This window comes from Caloenas nicobarica, chromosome 4 (assembly GCF_036013445.1).
Source record: "Caloenas nicobarica isolate bCalNic1 chromosome 4, bCalNic1.hap1, whole genome shotgun sequence".
Taxonomy (NCBI): domain Eukaryota; kingdom Metazoa; phylum Chordata; class Aves; order Columbiformes; family Columbidae; genus Caloenas; species Caloenas nicobarica.
In genome coordinates this window covers 60,498,724-60,514,279 of record NC_088248.1, presented here as the reverse complement: position 1 = coordinate 60,514,279, position 15,556 = coordinate 60,498,724, and the positions used below count along the sequence as shown (strand labels likewise).

The 15,556-nt window shown below is 39.6% G+C and overlaps 1 protein-coding gene across 2 annotated transcripts in view; it reads right to left on the bottom strand.

Moving 5' to 3' along the window:
* The window catches only part of PPARGC1A (PPARG coactivator 1 alpha), an 82,312-nt gene that overhangs the window by 31,156 nt on the left and 35,600 nt on the right, over nt 1-15,556 (bottom strand). For both annotated transcript variants that reach the window (XR_010606153.1, XM_065634448.1), the window contains exons 4-8: nt 14,669-14,791; nt 13,578-13,782; nt 9,449-9,494; nt 9,267-9,340; nt 447-1,359 (exon numbers count right to left, since the gene is read on the bottom strand). Coding sequence is in view for 1 of the 2 variants with exons in the window: in XM_065634448.1 (XP_065490520.1) it covers nt 447-1,359; nt 9,267-9,340; nt 9,449-9,494; nt 13,578-13,782; nt 14,669-14,791 (1,361 nt within the window). In the remaining variant the exon portion in view is untranslated. The remainder of the gene's footprint in view (nt 1-446; nt 1,360-9,266; nt 9,341-9,448; nt 9,495-13,577; nt 13,783-14,668; nt 14,792-15,556) is intronic.

The following is a 15,556-nucleotide window of genomic DNA, read 5'->3' as shown; positions in this document are numbered from 1 at the left end:
TATGTCCTAGTCAACTAAGGGGCCTCAGGTGATTTCCGCCACCCCCCAACCCCTTCTGTAATGATCCTTATTGAGGCTAACACAGAGCAGAGCCAGCCACTGTCAACTTCAACTGATAGGGAGTGCAGCTAGATCGGCAGTGGGCAGCTCACAGATAATGGGAAAGGTTAGTTGTGTATGTCTCTCACCAATTGCCCTGCTGCTGACCTGACTGCCTCCACTCAGAAAGTGTAAACTTAGCAAATTTAAAGGATAATGGCAACAAGTGTTTCTGTAGAAACTCTGTAACCTTCAGAGTTAATTAGCTCAGGAGCAACAGAATGAGTTGCACTGGATTGAGTTATTTCTTGTCTTTTCTCTCCTCCTTTCCTTTAGGTTGCTTTATGTTTTTGCCATTTTTCTTCTTATTAACTATGAAGGCGATATATGAATTTGCTGTACTGTACCTTGAAGAGGATCTACTACAGGGCGACCTTGATCTCGATCGGGAATATGGAGAACGGGAACAAGACCTGCGTTGAGGAAAGGACCTTGATCTAGAGAGTGTCCTTTGGGATCTTTGAGAAAATAAGGATTTGGGTGGAGACACTGAATCTCTGCATGGAGAGTTAAAAGAAGAGCAAGAAGGCGATACATCAAATAATGAATAGGCTTGTGTCCCATCCCAAGGGTAGCATAGTTTATCACTTTCATCTTCACTGTCATCAAAGAGACCATCCATTGCTAGTCCTGAATTTATAAACATAGGTAGTTTGGAGAATTGTTCATTACTGTAATCACTGTCCCTTAGTTCTCTGGTCTTATCTGCTTCTTCATCAAAAACAGCTTGGCTGGGGTGACCAAAATGCTTATTCAGCTCAGCCCGAATTTCCTGGTCTTGGAGCTGTTTTCTGTTATTACCATGGGATCCCTGCTTACTTGTCTGTAAAGTCTCTTTCTTGAAATACTGGTCTTGTTCTAAAGAAGAACAAATCTGACACTGCCACCCAGGTGAAGAATCCTTACATTCTAGTTGTCTGGAGTCCTGAAGTTCCTGGGACATTTTAATGTGCATTTCCGATTTTGAATTCACAGATTGACAGTAGTCATGGTCACCAAACAGCCGCAAACTGGGCCGTTTTGTCTTTCTCTCCTCATGTCCACTGGACAGTCCTGTAGTCTTGCTAAGCTGTACGTACAGCTCAGACTGTTCTGGACCCTTCTTGGTTGGTTTATTTCCTTGAGAACCAGAAGACTCACTATAGCGGGGCTTTTTGGAAGGTGGTACAACAGTCTTGCATGATGACTTCGGCTTAGGTGAAGTCCTAAAAGGATTATCCTGGTTGGCTTTATGAGGAGGGGTCGTAGGTGGAGTTAGGCCTGAGGGGAAAAAAAGAAGGAACAGAATATTTTTAAGCACACATACGAAGTTTATAAAGGTGGCTCATGTGCTTCTTTAAAACAGATACAAAGCAAGACTCATTCTATGTCACTTTAATTTAGCACTGTTAATACTGGGAACAAGAGTTTTTAGGGTACGAGACACCAAAGGTCTGGTGATAACAGCAACAGTACTAATGCATTGCCATTAATCTTCAGCGTCACTTCTGCCCCTCCCCTTCTTCCATGACATACTCCCCTCTCTCTGTAGATTTTGACAGAAAAGATCAAGAGATAAAAATCAAAAGAGTTTTTTGTTAAAAATCAGAAAAGTTTTTGATATAAAAATCAAAAGTCAAAAGAATGGCACAGTCGAAAACCTAAAGAAATTATCAGACAAAAACCTGAATAAAAGCAAGCCTGAGAAAAATAAATGAGTGCTACCAAAGGAGCCTCGGTAGGATGCAGAACTTAAATGCAAGGCGGTACAGCGACTCTACAACTTGACTGCAATGACTCTTCATCTCCACAGTCCATTAACTTAGTAAACCATTGCTAATGTATGTATAAATACATTCTTGTAAGCATAACTAATACATTTCGCCTGAAATGTGGTTCTGCAACTGAAAACCAAGTGAACAGGACAACTGCAACTGTAAATAACCACTGCATTTACAACTAAATATTAGTGAGAGTCATGAAGTAGGGATTCGAAATGCAACAGGTAAGTATCCAAAGACTGAAAATATCACTAACTACCAGGATTTTTCACGTAACTTCAACAGATTATATCACTATGGTGAGACAAAATTGCAGGAAGGACTAGTGCCCATTTGAGTAAAACCTAGGAACCGAAGTATTTTTCATAAGGGTAGAATATAACTCTCAATATTTTCTGTAGAAATCATCAAAGTTCTTCAGACTTTACAAAAAGGTAACAAAGGACACCAGGAGACAGTAACAGCAAATTGCAGTCACCGTTCAGGAACTAACTACTCTTCAGGAAGGTACTTAATATATTATGTCTGAAAAAGCTGCTTCCCTCCAATTGACCCTAATGTAATTTAGAAGTATATATGCTCAAAATTAAACAAATTAGGCTGAGATTAGGGAGTTGTCCTAGATAATCCAGACCACCCTTAAGCGCTCCAGAGGCTGATGCTGCTCAAGATTTCTTCTAGCCCAAGCAATGAGGATTCCATTAATTCCTTAGTGAGAATGAAAAAAGAGAGGGCAGCGACACTTCCAGGAAATGTGTGTTTCAAACATGGATACAGAATTTTGTTCTGTCTTTTTAACCATGCAACAGCTCAGCAGATCAATGCAAATGGAACATGTTTTATAGTGTTTTGCTGTAAAGAAGGAAAAGTGTCCATCAATGCACAGTGCTCCCTAAGGAGCATAAATGGAGACTGGGAGTCCCATTGCATTAGCTGCAATGAATTTGTTCCAGGAAAAAAGACGACAGGAGTACCAAGGCATGAATACTTGATGTGAGGGAGAAGCTTGATTTTTGTCTGAACATTTGGAAACATTTGGAACATTTGGAAAAAATGGTTTTGAGCTACCCATGGATATGTAAAGACTCTGCCTAATGCCACCCAAGTCAGGGAATATGAGGCAAAGGTAACGACACCTAAAACTCTAGTTACGTCAAGTTTGAATTTAATAGTGAAAAAGTTTAGTGCAAAGTCATCACTGTTAAACTATTTCCTTTGGGTCTTCAATTTTTAATTCCTTCCTGAAAATTCACTCGAGACAGCAGTATGTTTTTCACACCTTGTCCACCTTCTCACTAGCAAATATTTTTGACTACCAAATCCATTTTTGGTAAAATAAAGAGAACAGTCCTCTTCAAAATTCTCCAGTAATAATTTCCGGGTTAAAACTTCAGGCTCCGATTCAACAAAGATTTGAGTAGCAAAGACTCTTTTATATAAAAAAAGTTTAGAACTGTCACTTTTACTCATGAAATTCTACAGCCCATGAGCAGCTGCGGGGTTAGTTACTGATTTTTTGGATGTAGTTTTAAAGAAAGAATGAAGCAGAATATTAATTTTAGCCCCCACTTCGTTACAACATACAACCACTCCACAAAGAACACGCATATTGAAGAATTTCAGGCAAAGAAATGCCAGGGATAACCCAATATACAAAACAAAATATTGTTTCAATTTCTACTTCTTTAAAGCTAAACAGAGAGCACAGTGATTTCCAGAAGCCTGACAAGGAGTCCACGAATCTTTATAGGACAGGGGGAAAAAAACCAAAACAAAACCCAACCACCCAAACGAACACAAAAACAAAAACAAAAAACAACACATCAAAAAATCCCTTGCAAAAGTACAGGCTGAGCTAAATTTACTGGCACTTCACTTGCTGGCAGAACTGTGCTGGGGACAGCCTAAGAAAGGGCTTCCTCGTGGCATTTTGGCTTTTTTCCTGGTTTTCAGCAGAAGCAGGAAGCGCACAGGCAAGTAGAAACAGATAAAAGTTGGAAAACATTCATTTAACTTCTGAACAAATCTCCATCGGGGGATGGAGAAGGGAGCGAAGTTTTGAATTCATGTCACCACTGTGGATTCCACCTTCAGCGTCTCCCGTGACCAGTGTCCAAACCGTGAACTTGGAGAAAACCAGTTGGTTGCACACTTGCTCATCTTCACACTAAACCCTGGTAATCGTCACCAAGGGCCGCGATCCCACATCAACAGCGTTACAATATTCTATAACCGTCGGATTATTTCAAACGCGCCGATTTCTCCACCAATGTGTACATTTCAGCGTTGACAGCACAAGGTATATTCTGTGCTCTCTCTTGAACTTAGCAGGTTTTGACAGATTTATGGAAGGACAGATGGCCATTACGGGCTGAAGGCTGACAAGAGGCAGTTCAGAGCATTGTTAACACACTTGCACAAACTCTCAGCAGTGCAGCGCTGTGCAGAATGTAATTCAGACTATAGCTTTTTTATTGCTGCCTATTTTCTTTTGTCAAAAGAGCCTGCTGTGCACAGCAACAAATGGCTGCCATTACCCAGAATGTAATGGGTGTCAGACAAATCACGTAACACAAACAATCAAGAGTATGTAGGTCATATTTCAACAGAGCACAACCTTAGCAATATTTATGATTACTGCATTGAAATGTGCTCTATAATAAACAAGTACCTCTACATCACTCACACTTATGTACTTCTGCACAGCAAATCTGTTAGAAGTGGTACATACTCTATAATCATCCCCCTTAAACAGTCTTTTTTCTTTTTAAAGTAAAAGGCAAGTATTTTTTCATTACATGCTATAAAACCATTTTCTTTGTAGGGACTTTTCTTTAATTGAATGGCTTTGGTAAATGATACATTTGCACTTTGCCTGGCTCTGTTTGTAAACTACGAACTCGCTCGGCGATCTCGCTCATGAAAACAGCGCTGCTGCCGAAGCAGCCCCGTCCTCCCCGCGCCTGTGCAACAAAAGGTGTCTGCACGTGTGCCGACTCTGCCACCTTGGCAGAACGACTTCTTTCAAGGAAATCTCTGAGAGAGTAAAACTACTTCTGCTACGTTTCAAAACTCCACTAAAAAAACCCTTAGTAACTCATTTAGCTCAGCTGGGCTGATAAATTAGGGGAGTGTCTTTGCATAAAACATGACATCTTGACTTTTAAGGACTGATTTGCAATGCTGTTTTACATAGACACTGATCCTTCTAAAACTCTGTTAGCATTTAAAAGTTTGATGATGTTTCTTGTGCTTTGACGGGGCTGAGAACTAGTGTCTTTTGGGGAACACAGCCCTGGAACCTTTCTACATGTGCATGGGACTTTTGAGAGGCATTGAAAAATGAATTCTTTTGTACCTTTTAACTTTGAAAATGGATTGTCAAGGGAAACATTATTTAAGGCCACTTAAAACACTGAACACAAGATAACAGCTCAGATCAGTAAAAGAATCAGAAGAGCTTTTGTGTGGCACAAGATTGCAGAAGCCAGGAAAATATAATAAAATTAAACAGCCATCATATAATAAAAAAACTACATGCTCGTTGAGTATTCAGTTTAATCCTGTTGTCAGTGCTGCAGAGAATAAACACAGACGTCTGAAAATATCAAATAATTTACTAGATTTCATTCCCTCTGGACAACTCTGCATCTCACATTTCATTTTATCAGAAATCATTCTAAGGTCAAACAAATTCTTAAACAATGGATTTTAAGTATTTGTTAAGAGGTAACACAGATCTAGACGTGGGCAAATAGCAGGGTACACGTATCCCCAAGGATGCTCATGAATTCCAAATCACTGTTCAAGCTGATTGTGTTCATACAGCTTTTCTGTCATTTGTTTTGAGAAATCAAATTTTGCACCGAAGAAAGACCAATGAGGAGTTTTATGCTTAGGTAAATTACAGGGATCTGTGTGCAAATAAGAGACCTTTCACCAAGTCACCTGTTGTAGATAAGAAGGTGGAAATAGCCTCCTAGTTACTGATTGAGACTTAAGCATGTAAACTCACTTTGTGCACTTACATGATGGTTTCGACTATTTAGGAGTGGAGGCTTAAAAAGGCACAGAGAGAACAGAGAGAGCTGAATTTCAAACATTTAGGAGCCACATGATCTAACTTCTGGCATTTAAAAGTCCAGCAGAAAGTCTGAACAATCACGGGGGAGACCTCAATCACCAAGAGACACACAGCCACTCCAAAGGGTGAGTGATCCTCCTGGTCCCTGTGCCTGCAGGTCCCCCTCAGCCTGACTGGTAACAAAGAGGAAAGATGACTTCCAGTGACATAGAAACATCCCAAGTTCCTGGAAGACATCAGAGAGGTTCCAGCCCACAGCCCCTTAGCAAGGCGCTGGTAACACAGCCAGCTGTGGAAACAAAGAAAGAAGGACCTCTTGCGAGCCTCTTACTCAGAATGAAACTTGTCTTTACACAACAATTTCATCCACTACATTATCATCACCTAGGACTCCCTCCATATCATGATGTTCTGGTCCATTTTCCTTAGAATAGTACCAGAAATCAGCTGCAGGAGTTGAGATTTTAGATAGCAATGGACTTACTCCTCTACCAGAGGCCACTTATGTTAAGTGCATTCAAAGAACTCTATGTGTGGCTTGAAAACACTTAAAAAAATATTTGTTCCTTGTAATTTGACAAATCAATGTTTTGACAGTTTAGGGAGGACAAAGTTACATTCTAGACTACTAACGAATGCATTCTAAAGCAAGATATAGCATCAATAAGAGAATGGTTTCAGTTTGACTTTAGATACATGAATCCAAATTGTGTGTGTGACGAAGATTGATGGCTCATGTGTGAAATGCTTTTATTTATTTATTTTTCTACTCTATAGTTAATTCATCAGTGAGGGAACCAATGTTGTTTTCAGCAGAGAGATCAAGGGAGCTGCTATTTATATTAAAATACTTTGTGCTTCGATAGCGCGAGCAGCACTGCTAATGGTCTTTTCAATTCGGCAGTGAGATCAAGGCAACTCCTATTTAAATTATAATAAATAGTGCTTGTACAGTGCAGGCTGCCCGATATAAGGACACCGAGCAATGCGGTTATCTGGATATAATTTGGAGTTGCCAGGGTCTTACTAAAGAACTCCAAGGTATTATTAATCACTACTGCCACTATTTTTCCTTTTTTTTTTTTTTTTTTGGTGGTGTTTTTTTTTTCACTGAAGTGGGTCCCAGTTCTGCCATGATCTACTCACATACACTGGAAGTTCTTCAGTACTCGAGGTTGTTTCTGTTATGTACTTGTCTGCTTCCAGCACAGACTCATGACACAAGACACTACTGCAATACAAATGAGTTAAAAAGACATGCACAGCCACTTCTCTTTTCATGGATATATACATATATGAATATACAAATAAAACCTATGTGTATGTGAATGCAGAGATTAGTACAGTTACCAAGTGATTAAAAACAATCTCCTGAAACCTCCTCACCAGGGATTGTGAAGACCAGAGCAAGAACAACATGAAGTCCAAGAGCCACCATCATGTAAGCTGCTTGGTAACACTGCCCCAACTCCCTGGCCACACACGCTCCACCAACTCTTTTCTCTTCCTAATTATCATCAGTTCATTTTGTAGCTAGACTCTATTTACTTCCAGAGGGAAAAGAAAAAAATCACATTTTCATAGTACAATGTTCCTGTTCACATATTCATCAAGTTGTGCTGTTCCACAGCTTCTGACACATTTTTTAATATGCTAGTTCTGGTTAGATTGTCTAAGAGAACTACAGAGCTGTTTCGTTTCCTCCTCTGTGCACAGCTGATGGAGCGGAATGAATTTGGTAATACCAAGGCCATTCCTGTTGCTGTTCTGGAGGCAATGCTAGAGGATCACCCAGGGGTCAGACCGACTCCCAGTTTCTGTCTAGTGAGCTGCTGGGGAGAGCGGGCTGCTGACTTTCTGGCCGGGAGAAAACGCTGCTCCCCCTTCAGTGATTTCCATGGCCGCTTGTACCAGTCTGCGGAACTCACCTCATCTGCCCCTTTCAGTTGGCAGCACTAAGCACTGACTTACCAGCGTGCTTGCAAATGGGCACCCTCATGCAGATTTGCTCTCCAGTAAAGACAAAAGAGGCTCCTCCATGCTGCAGGCCTACTGGCACTGAATGGGATTATCCTGCTGCATACAGTGAATTTTGCCATGTTTATGTTGGTTTTGCAAAAAGAAGGTGCATTGGAAGGTACTTCCTTTTGTCATGAAAGGAATTATTAAGACTGCAGGTTTTCACGCCATGGTAGAGGTAAGTGTGCGTGTTTTAATGCTGATCTAATGAAGAAGTTTCTGCAAAAGTGAAATGATGGTTGCAGGGAAGTGAAAGCCCCAAGTACATACACAAACTTAGTGCTTGGACCTGCTCTTGTGTAAAGCTGTCACTGAATTCAGGGGTGCCCAGCTGATTTAGTACCTGAAGATATATTTTGTGGTGCCCCCCAAAATGCTAGAGATCACACAATTTACAATCTACTGTTATCCCTGAGGGATGCTCCCAAGAGAAAGACATGCCAAGTATGTCTCTCTTTTTTTTTTTTTTTAAAATATTACACAACCAAGAACGAAAACAGTCTTGGCAATAGCTCATCATGTGCTCTTGGGCTCAGTTCTGCACACTTCAGGAAAATGGAAGCAAAACAGAGCTAGGAGGAAAGCAATAAAACAGATCTGAGGTCTAAAGGAATTGACTTTAGCAGAAAGAGCAGATGAATTAAATGAGTGTAACAGGTGACGCATCAACTACACCAGCACATGATAAAAAAATCTACAAATCTTCAAAAGGAACAAACACCAGAGATCTGAAAGGAGGAGGATAAAGGGAGGTTGTGTGAAGTGTGCTAATGGAAGAAATAAAAACGAAGCAAGGATATAAAATGAATATCAATTTTAAAAATTGCCTCTAAGCTATGGAATAGTTTTTCAGCGGTAGAGGAGAAAGCTGTTATTTGTGACATATTAATCTAGAATTGACAAAGCACTGAAACATGCAGTCATGTACAGCCCTAGACCGGCCTGGAGACAGACTGGATGACATAAGTTTTCCATCTGTAACATCTATTACACTCTTCTGTGGGGTTTGTCTTTGAAAGATGGTGCCCAGCAGTACACAAATCTATGGGGAAATGGGAAAGTAAAACAGACAAATGGCTTCATTCATATTTTCCCAGAAATTATGCTCTCTTGTGTAGGTTTGGAGCCATATTTTCAAACACATTTCTTCTCAAGTAACTGGATAAAAAGTCAACGCTAGACTGCACTGAAGTTAATCTACTGGAGACCTCTGTGAGATCTCAGTGTACGTGTGCTATATTAAAATGTACAAAGACACACACAAGCCATGCTTAATGGGAGAGCGAGCACTCCTCATTTCTCACCTGCAGTTCCAGAGAGTTCCACACTTAAGGTTTGTTCAATAGTCTTGTTCTCAAATGGGGAACCCTTGGGATCACTGGAAGACAGGGCACATTTATAAAAACAAGCTGAAATGGAGTTGCTGTAGCCAAAATCTATTGAACCCCCCTCCCTTTTATAAATGTTTACACTTTTTAGTACTTACTTTGGTGACTCGGGTGTCAATGGAAGTGATAAACTTGTTGGTTTGGCTGAAGGGAAAAAGGAAAACAATTATGGAATATTTAAACAGTCTGTAACACATACTAAAAAGTTGGGGGTTTTTTGTTTGGGTTTTTTTTTTAAAATTTTGGTGCTGGAATCCCATGTTAGTAAGTTAGGGCTGAGCTCCGATACTTCAAGCCACTACAGCGTATTTTAGATAGATAAATGAGACTCCTCCTGATTCCTTATAACTGGTACCAAAAGGGCACCTAAATTTCAATGATGATTTACACCAGTTACTGTACCTCTGAAATACAGTACACAACCCAAATGCCAAGAATCTTTCACAAGAAGAGTGGTACAGGTTAAAAATCAATGAAGAACTCTACAGGATACACTGTGAAAATGTTACTTCTCTTGGAGTTAATTTAGGCTACAGTTCACGTTTTATTTGGAAAAAGGAGCAGCAGAATAACTACAAAGTAACAGAACGTTATGAATATTCAGTTAATTTTACTTCTACAATATACAATTTCATATATAACACTGAGAATAGGTTCTTTCTATGAGGCCAGAGTCCAACCAGTTATAGTCCAAATTTCTGCACATTATCCTGCAAACTACGATAAGCCACTGACATAGTCACAGATGGTTAAAAATGGGGCTGAAGCTCTCAGCGCTACAATCCAAACATACGCAAAAACCAAAGCTCTAGCTATAAAAATACAAGTATTTGTAGCTTTTATTCATGCAAACTTGTATGTTCCCAAAGCAAGCCAACAGACAGGATATTGTAATACAACTAGGATTCCTTTAATTGCTAGTAAAATGTTTAAAAATTAAAAATAATATTACTTGCAAATTTTACTTTTCAGAAGTTAGATTGACGTTGAAACGCAGAAAGCATTGTACCAAGAACAACAGCAGGGGATCTCTTCTGCAAATTAATTACTTAAGACAAAATGTTCCCCTTGAACACTCCCGCACTGCAGATCTTTTGTCCAGAGTGTCACTACTGTGTATTTCGTATTCATTCCAGACTTGGAGCTCTCATCCACATTAAAGGATGTTATATGCAAATTGATTACTTTTATAAGCTCTAGAGCATTCCCGAAGTAATATTGCATTTTTTTAAAAAATTAACTCAATTCTCAAGAGCTGCATATTGTTCCTCCTCCTCCCCATATGAAAGTTAGAAATGGAAGTTCAGGTGTTCACCTCGGGTTCACCTTCCTCAGAAGTCATTGCCGGAGTGACGAGATGCACCTCAATGAGTTACTTGTCTGATCCAGCACTGCCACTGATTTGTGAATAAAACCAGGTGCTATAAGACTGAATGTAACCTGGCACATCTTTTGTGTATTTTGTATACATCTAGGGACACTCATATTTGCCAGTGGCTACCTAGAGGTGAAACTGGCTCAAAAAAAAAAAAAGACTTTATAAAAAGGCTCAGCAATAGTTTTGTACAAAGGCTTCCTCTCTTACCCAGTTTAGGTTTTCTAAGGAATTTGAATGTGAAAGAGCCGTTTAAGCCTCTAAAAAGTCTCATTCTAGTTTTCATTAGTCCCACATCAGAATATATATTTTTTTTTCTGATATATATATACGTATGTATAATCTGAAGCACTGAGGCACACTGCAAATCCGCCAGAGATGGGCACAGAACCAAAGCATTATCTCATGCTCGTATGTATTCATTTTAAGCAGATATAACTGAGCTCTCCCACTGAGAAATCCACATACCAAAACAGCCATCAGTTTTCTTATTGCTAGGCATGGGCTTGACCAAACAGTATTCCTGCAAAGGATTCCTCCTTACATACAGCTATTGATAGTGTAAATATTTAACCAAGACACTATCATTTTCCATGGTGCCTGTTTATTAGAGTTTCAAGGTCTACCGTGGTGTGGTTTTTTTCTTATTAAAAAGGGTTCACATGAAGTTGCTTGTCCAAGTAAAATGAAAACATTCAGGTTCAAAAGAACTAAGTTTCCTCATGGGCAAATTTCAATGCAAAACCACAGATGATCTTTGGCATGAATGGGTTTGTGGACATTCCTGTGGGTTTGCAATATGTTTGCAACAGCAACCCTAAAGGAAAATACCATTTGACTTATCCTTAGTGAGCTTTCCCTAGCTTTGAAAGAAAATATAAGACCTTAATTATTTTTTAAAACAGAAGGAGCCAATTTTCTCATACTTTTGATGCAATGTATGAACAAAGAACTGCAGGTCTGCGAATACCAGTTAAATTTGCAAGGTTGACTCTGCTTGAATTGACTGTCCAAGCTGAAAGCATTATATTCTTGTATTTGTATTATATGCAAATCCATTGATATTGAAGTCATATATTGGTGTATGAGGCAAATTTGATGAAAAAACAACATTGCAGAAGCCTGTGAATTAAACTGCAGGAATTAATGAAGAGAGTCCTTTCTCTCTGCCTGCAATCTCACCTGCAATATCAGCAAAGTCACAGTCATCTGTTAAACACAAGTAAGTTAGCTGTATGTCCCTTTGGACTTTCCTAACCTCTCCTTCCGTGCTGTTTCCACAACCCAATGTGCCTCATTTCATTACACTGAATCTAAACAATTGCTTCGGCTAGGGAAAAAATGGAGCTCTGACCTGAATAGGAAGATGTTACAATCAGTATTTATGTGTGTGGGCGCATGCGTCTATGTATGCGTATAACTTACATGTGCATGTAGCATGTTATACATGACATACCTTAGCGCGTATCACCTTAACACTCGACCATATTAATAAAGCCCCCTATAACCTCTGGCAAGCCTATGTTTCAGTGCCATTGCAGTCAGACACCCAGGTTCTACAGGAACAGTTCAGTCTGGGTTTTGCTGAGAAGCAGACTGCTGAAGCCATCCAGAAGGAGTGGCAGCTGGCATCCAAGAAGCTCTAGGGGCAGTTGGATTTCTTTCTTACAAGAAACATTGTTCATAGAATTTAAGACCATAATAGGGAAAACTATACTCAGGATGTCAGAATGCACAGCTGCGAGAAGGAGATTTAGTAGCGGGAAGGTAAGATCATTTTTGTTAAGTTTGCTTATACTTCCAAGTGAAGAGTGAAAAATAAGATGTGATGGGGGCAGAAAAAGCAGGGGGAGGGGAAAAGAAGAAAAGAACATATGCAGTTTATAATTGCTGCTTTAAAAATACCAGAACAACACATTTAGGGTCATAACTTGATCTCTGTTGCATCTGGATAACTTCCATTGACTTCAGTGGGGTCATCCAGGATTTGCACTGATATGACTGAGACAGGCACTTGGCCTTCTAAATGCTGGTACAATATATAAATACATAGATGTATTTTAAAGTAATAGTAACTTTAAAAAAGCTCCCTTTGGGCTTGGAAGCCTTTACAGCTTTCCTTCATCTTGGGAAAACAGGCAGGGGAAAAGAAAGCAAGAGAGGGGTCTTTAAGCTCTTGCACGTCTGCTTTAGAAGGCAGCTGTAATATAGACCAGTTCTTCAGGCATCAGGGGACACTAAAAGTCAACAGAAGTGTTTAGTTTTGGCCATAAAGAATCCAAAAAAGAGAGAGAAAGATCAGCACGGCAGCTAAACTTTCAACTATTTACAAAATAAAATTACAAACCAGCATTCCAGCTTTAACAGGAATGACACATTTATTGCTTTCTCTGTAGCAGTGAGAGCACTATTTATTGTCTCTTAAGGACTATGTGGCAGGTTAACAATGCCTTCAGTTTTACACTAGCAAAACCAGAAAGAAGCTCACTAATGAACCAGCCTGCCCAGCTTGTTTAGGGGTATAATGATTTCTTAGTGGTACAGTACTCTCTGAATAAATATTTCCAGCTAACTTGATATATTAACATATGGTATTTGTTAAAATTTTTTCTCCCTGAGATTCCTTTTCTGAGTTTGGGGGTGATAGAGACAGGATTAGAATTGTTTAAAAGTTAAATCTAGCAAACTAATTCTAACTTCATTACACTGTTCTAAAATTCTCCCTACGCAGAAGAGATGCCGGATTTACAATACTAATCCAAAGAACAGAAGAGGTGTCGAGGGTATTCACAACCATGGTATTTCAGCATTACTGCTGGTACCAAAGCTGCGCTCTGCAGTCCCACACCTACCTTGCAGATGATTTGTCTGAGTCTGCAGATGAGGCTTCCTTTTGGAGGTGCATTTCTCTTTGCTGCTGTTCCTGTTCTCTGCTGGTTTGGTCTGAGGAGGGTCATCATTTGTAGTCAGATACTTGAGAAGTTCAGAGCAGGGACGTCTTTGAGGCTTTTGCTGTTGACAAATGCTCTTCGCTTTATTGCTCCATGAATTCTCAGTCTTAAAAACAGAGCACAATAAAATAAAATTTAAAAAAAGCTAAAATTAGTGAGCTGAACCTTATCAGAATAGATATAGGTTTTCTGAAGAGATGAGATTTTCAATGAAGTGTTCAGTCTAAGTGTACTAGATCTATGAGCTGTGAATAATTGTTTGCAGAACAAGGAAAGAAAATTACATTTAAAATTCCTAAATGACATTTATGCAGCTTTTTATTTCATTTCTCCCACATTTCAATGTTCCTACTCAGCAACATGTAACTAACAAGACCCTACAGCGCCTTTACTGTGAACAAAAAAATAAGCTGGTTTAAACCTTAATTTGCTGCTGATTGCTTGAGCCCAGTATTCACAACTCTCTTAAGTACCCCTAAACGCTCTGTTTTCAGTTACAGTGAACAGCAAGACAAACATTGTTTAATACTGCCAGCCAACAGAATTATGTCAGAGCCCCCATTCTATCCAATTAATGGCCGATATACGTCTTTTGTCAAGAATCCAGTGTCATTTTTCTTAGCTCAGACAGCTGGTAAAATGGCAGCCCCGCTCCTGGAGTATCTCATAAACAACATCAGCCCATCAGCAAATTTTACTGTACCCCCTACTACTCTGTGTATCAATAAAGTAGGTGAGAGTAACAGACGGTGGGACTACAATTGAACTCTGCCAAGAGAAAAAGCATAAATGAAATGTTCAGAGCATAAAGGAGCTCAGGTGAACTTCTGCAACCCAGTCTATAATCTGTTCACATTTTTTTTTTAAAGCAGATGCAGGATAGTAGGCAGATTAATACAACACATATAGATCTACTGCTTGCTTAGTTGCTGAAAACATTAAAGACCTTGCTACTTCTTTTTTTGTTGTTATTACAGAGATTAAGTTTGTACCTTAACAACCACAGGGCTTGTTCTGATCCTGTGATTAGTGTTTGCATGGTTTTGTGTGCTGAGACCACTGCATTCATTGTAATTTAGCTGAGTGTTGGCTGGAGCCAGCAAGAGCTTCTTAAGCTACAAACACATAGGGAAAGGGAAGTGGAAGGAAAAGAGTAAGGTTATGCATCATTATGGATAAAAATGTGTTATCTACATTTTTGCATAGTTACTTAAAATTAGCTATATCAATTTCAGCAAGCAAACTACAACCGAACAGAAAGAAAGGTTCAATATTCCCAGGAGTAAATAGATTTCATTTTCTTCTGGCTTGGCAGTGTATTTCTGCTCCCTTTACTGCAGTATACTGCGGGGCAGGCAGAAATGACAGGGGCCTTGGATTTCTGAATCCACAGCAAAATGAAATTCTTGGCAATCTATCTGACAGGAGAGGCCTCTGATCTAAACAGAGACGTTAACTTTAACAGACTAATGGATACAGCATCAAGATGCACGTATCTGGCCCTGCTTCCGCAGAAGCCAGTGATAAAGGGCTTTCAGCAGAAACAGAATCGCGTCTCTGACTGGTTTTACTGAGCAAAATGCATATAAGGTTTCACCCACATCCTCAGTCAAGGTTTGGGCTTGCCCTGATTAGCACTAAGCTGGTGCTTACCGGTCAAATCAATGTTAAAGGCACAACATTAGGCTTGCATCCCACCAGACTCAAGGGGTCTTTCTTTACAGATCCCCAAAAGTGATGTCTAAACATACATATATAAAGAGCCCCAAGAAGTGAAATACGAATTAAAAGCCACTACCCTGACTTATTTGAACAGAATGATAAGTGTCAGCCATTAGCACAAGAATCTCAAAAACAATCTCTTCAGCACACTTTTTAAT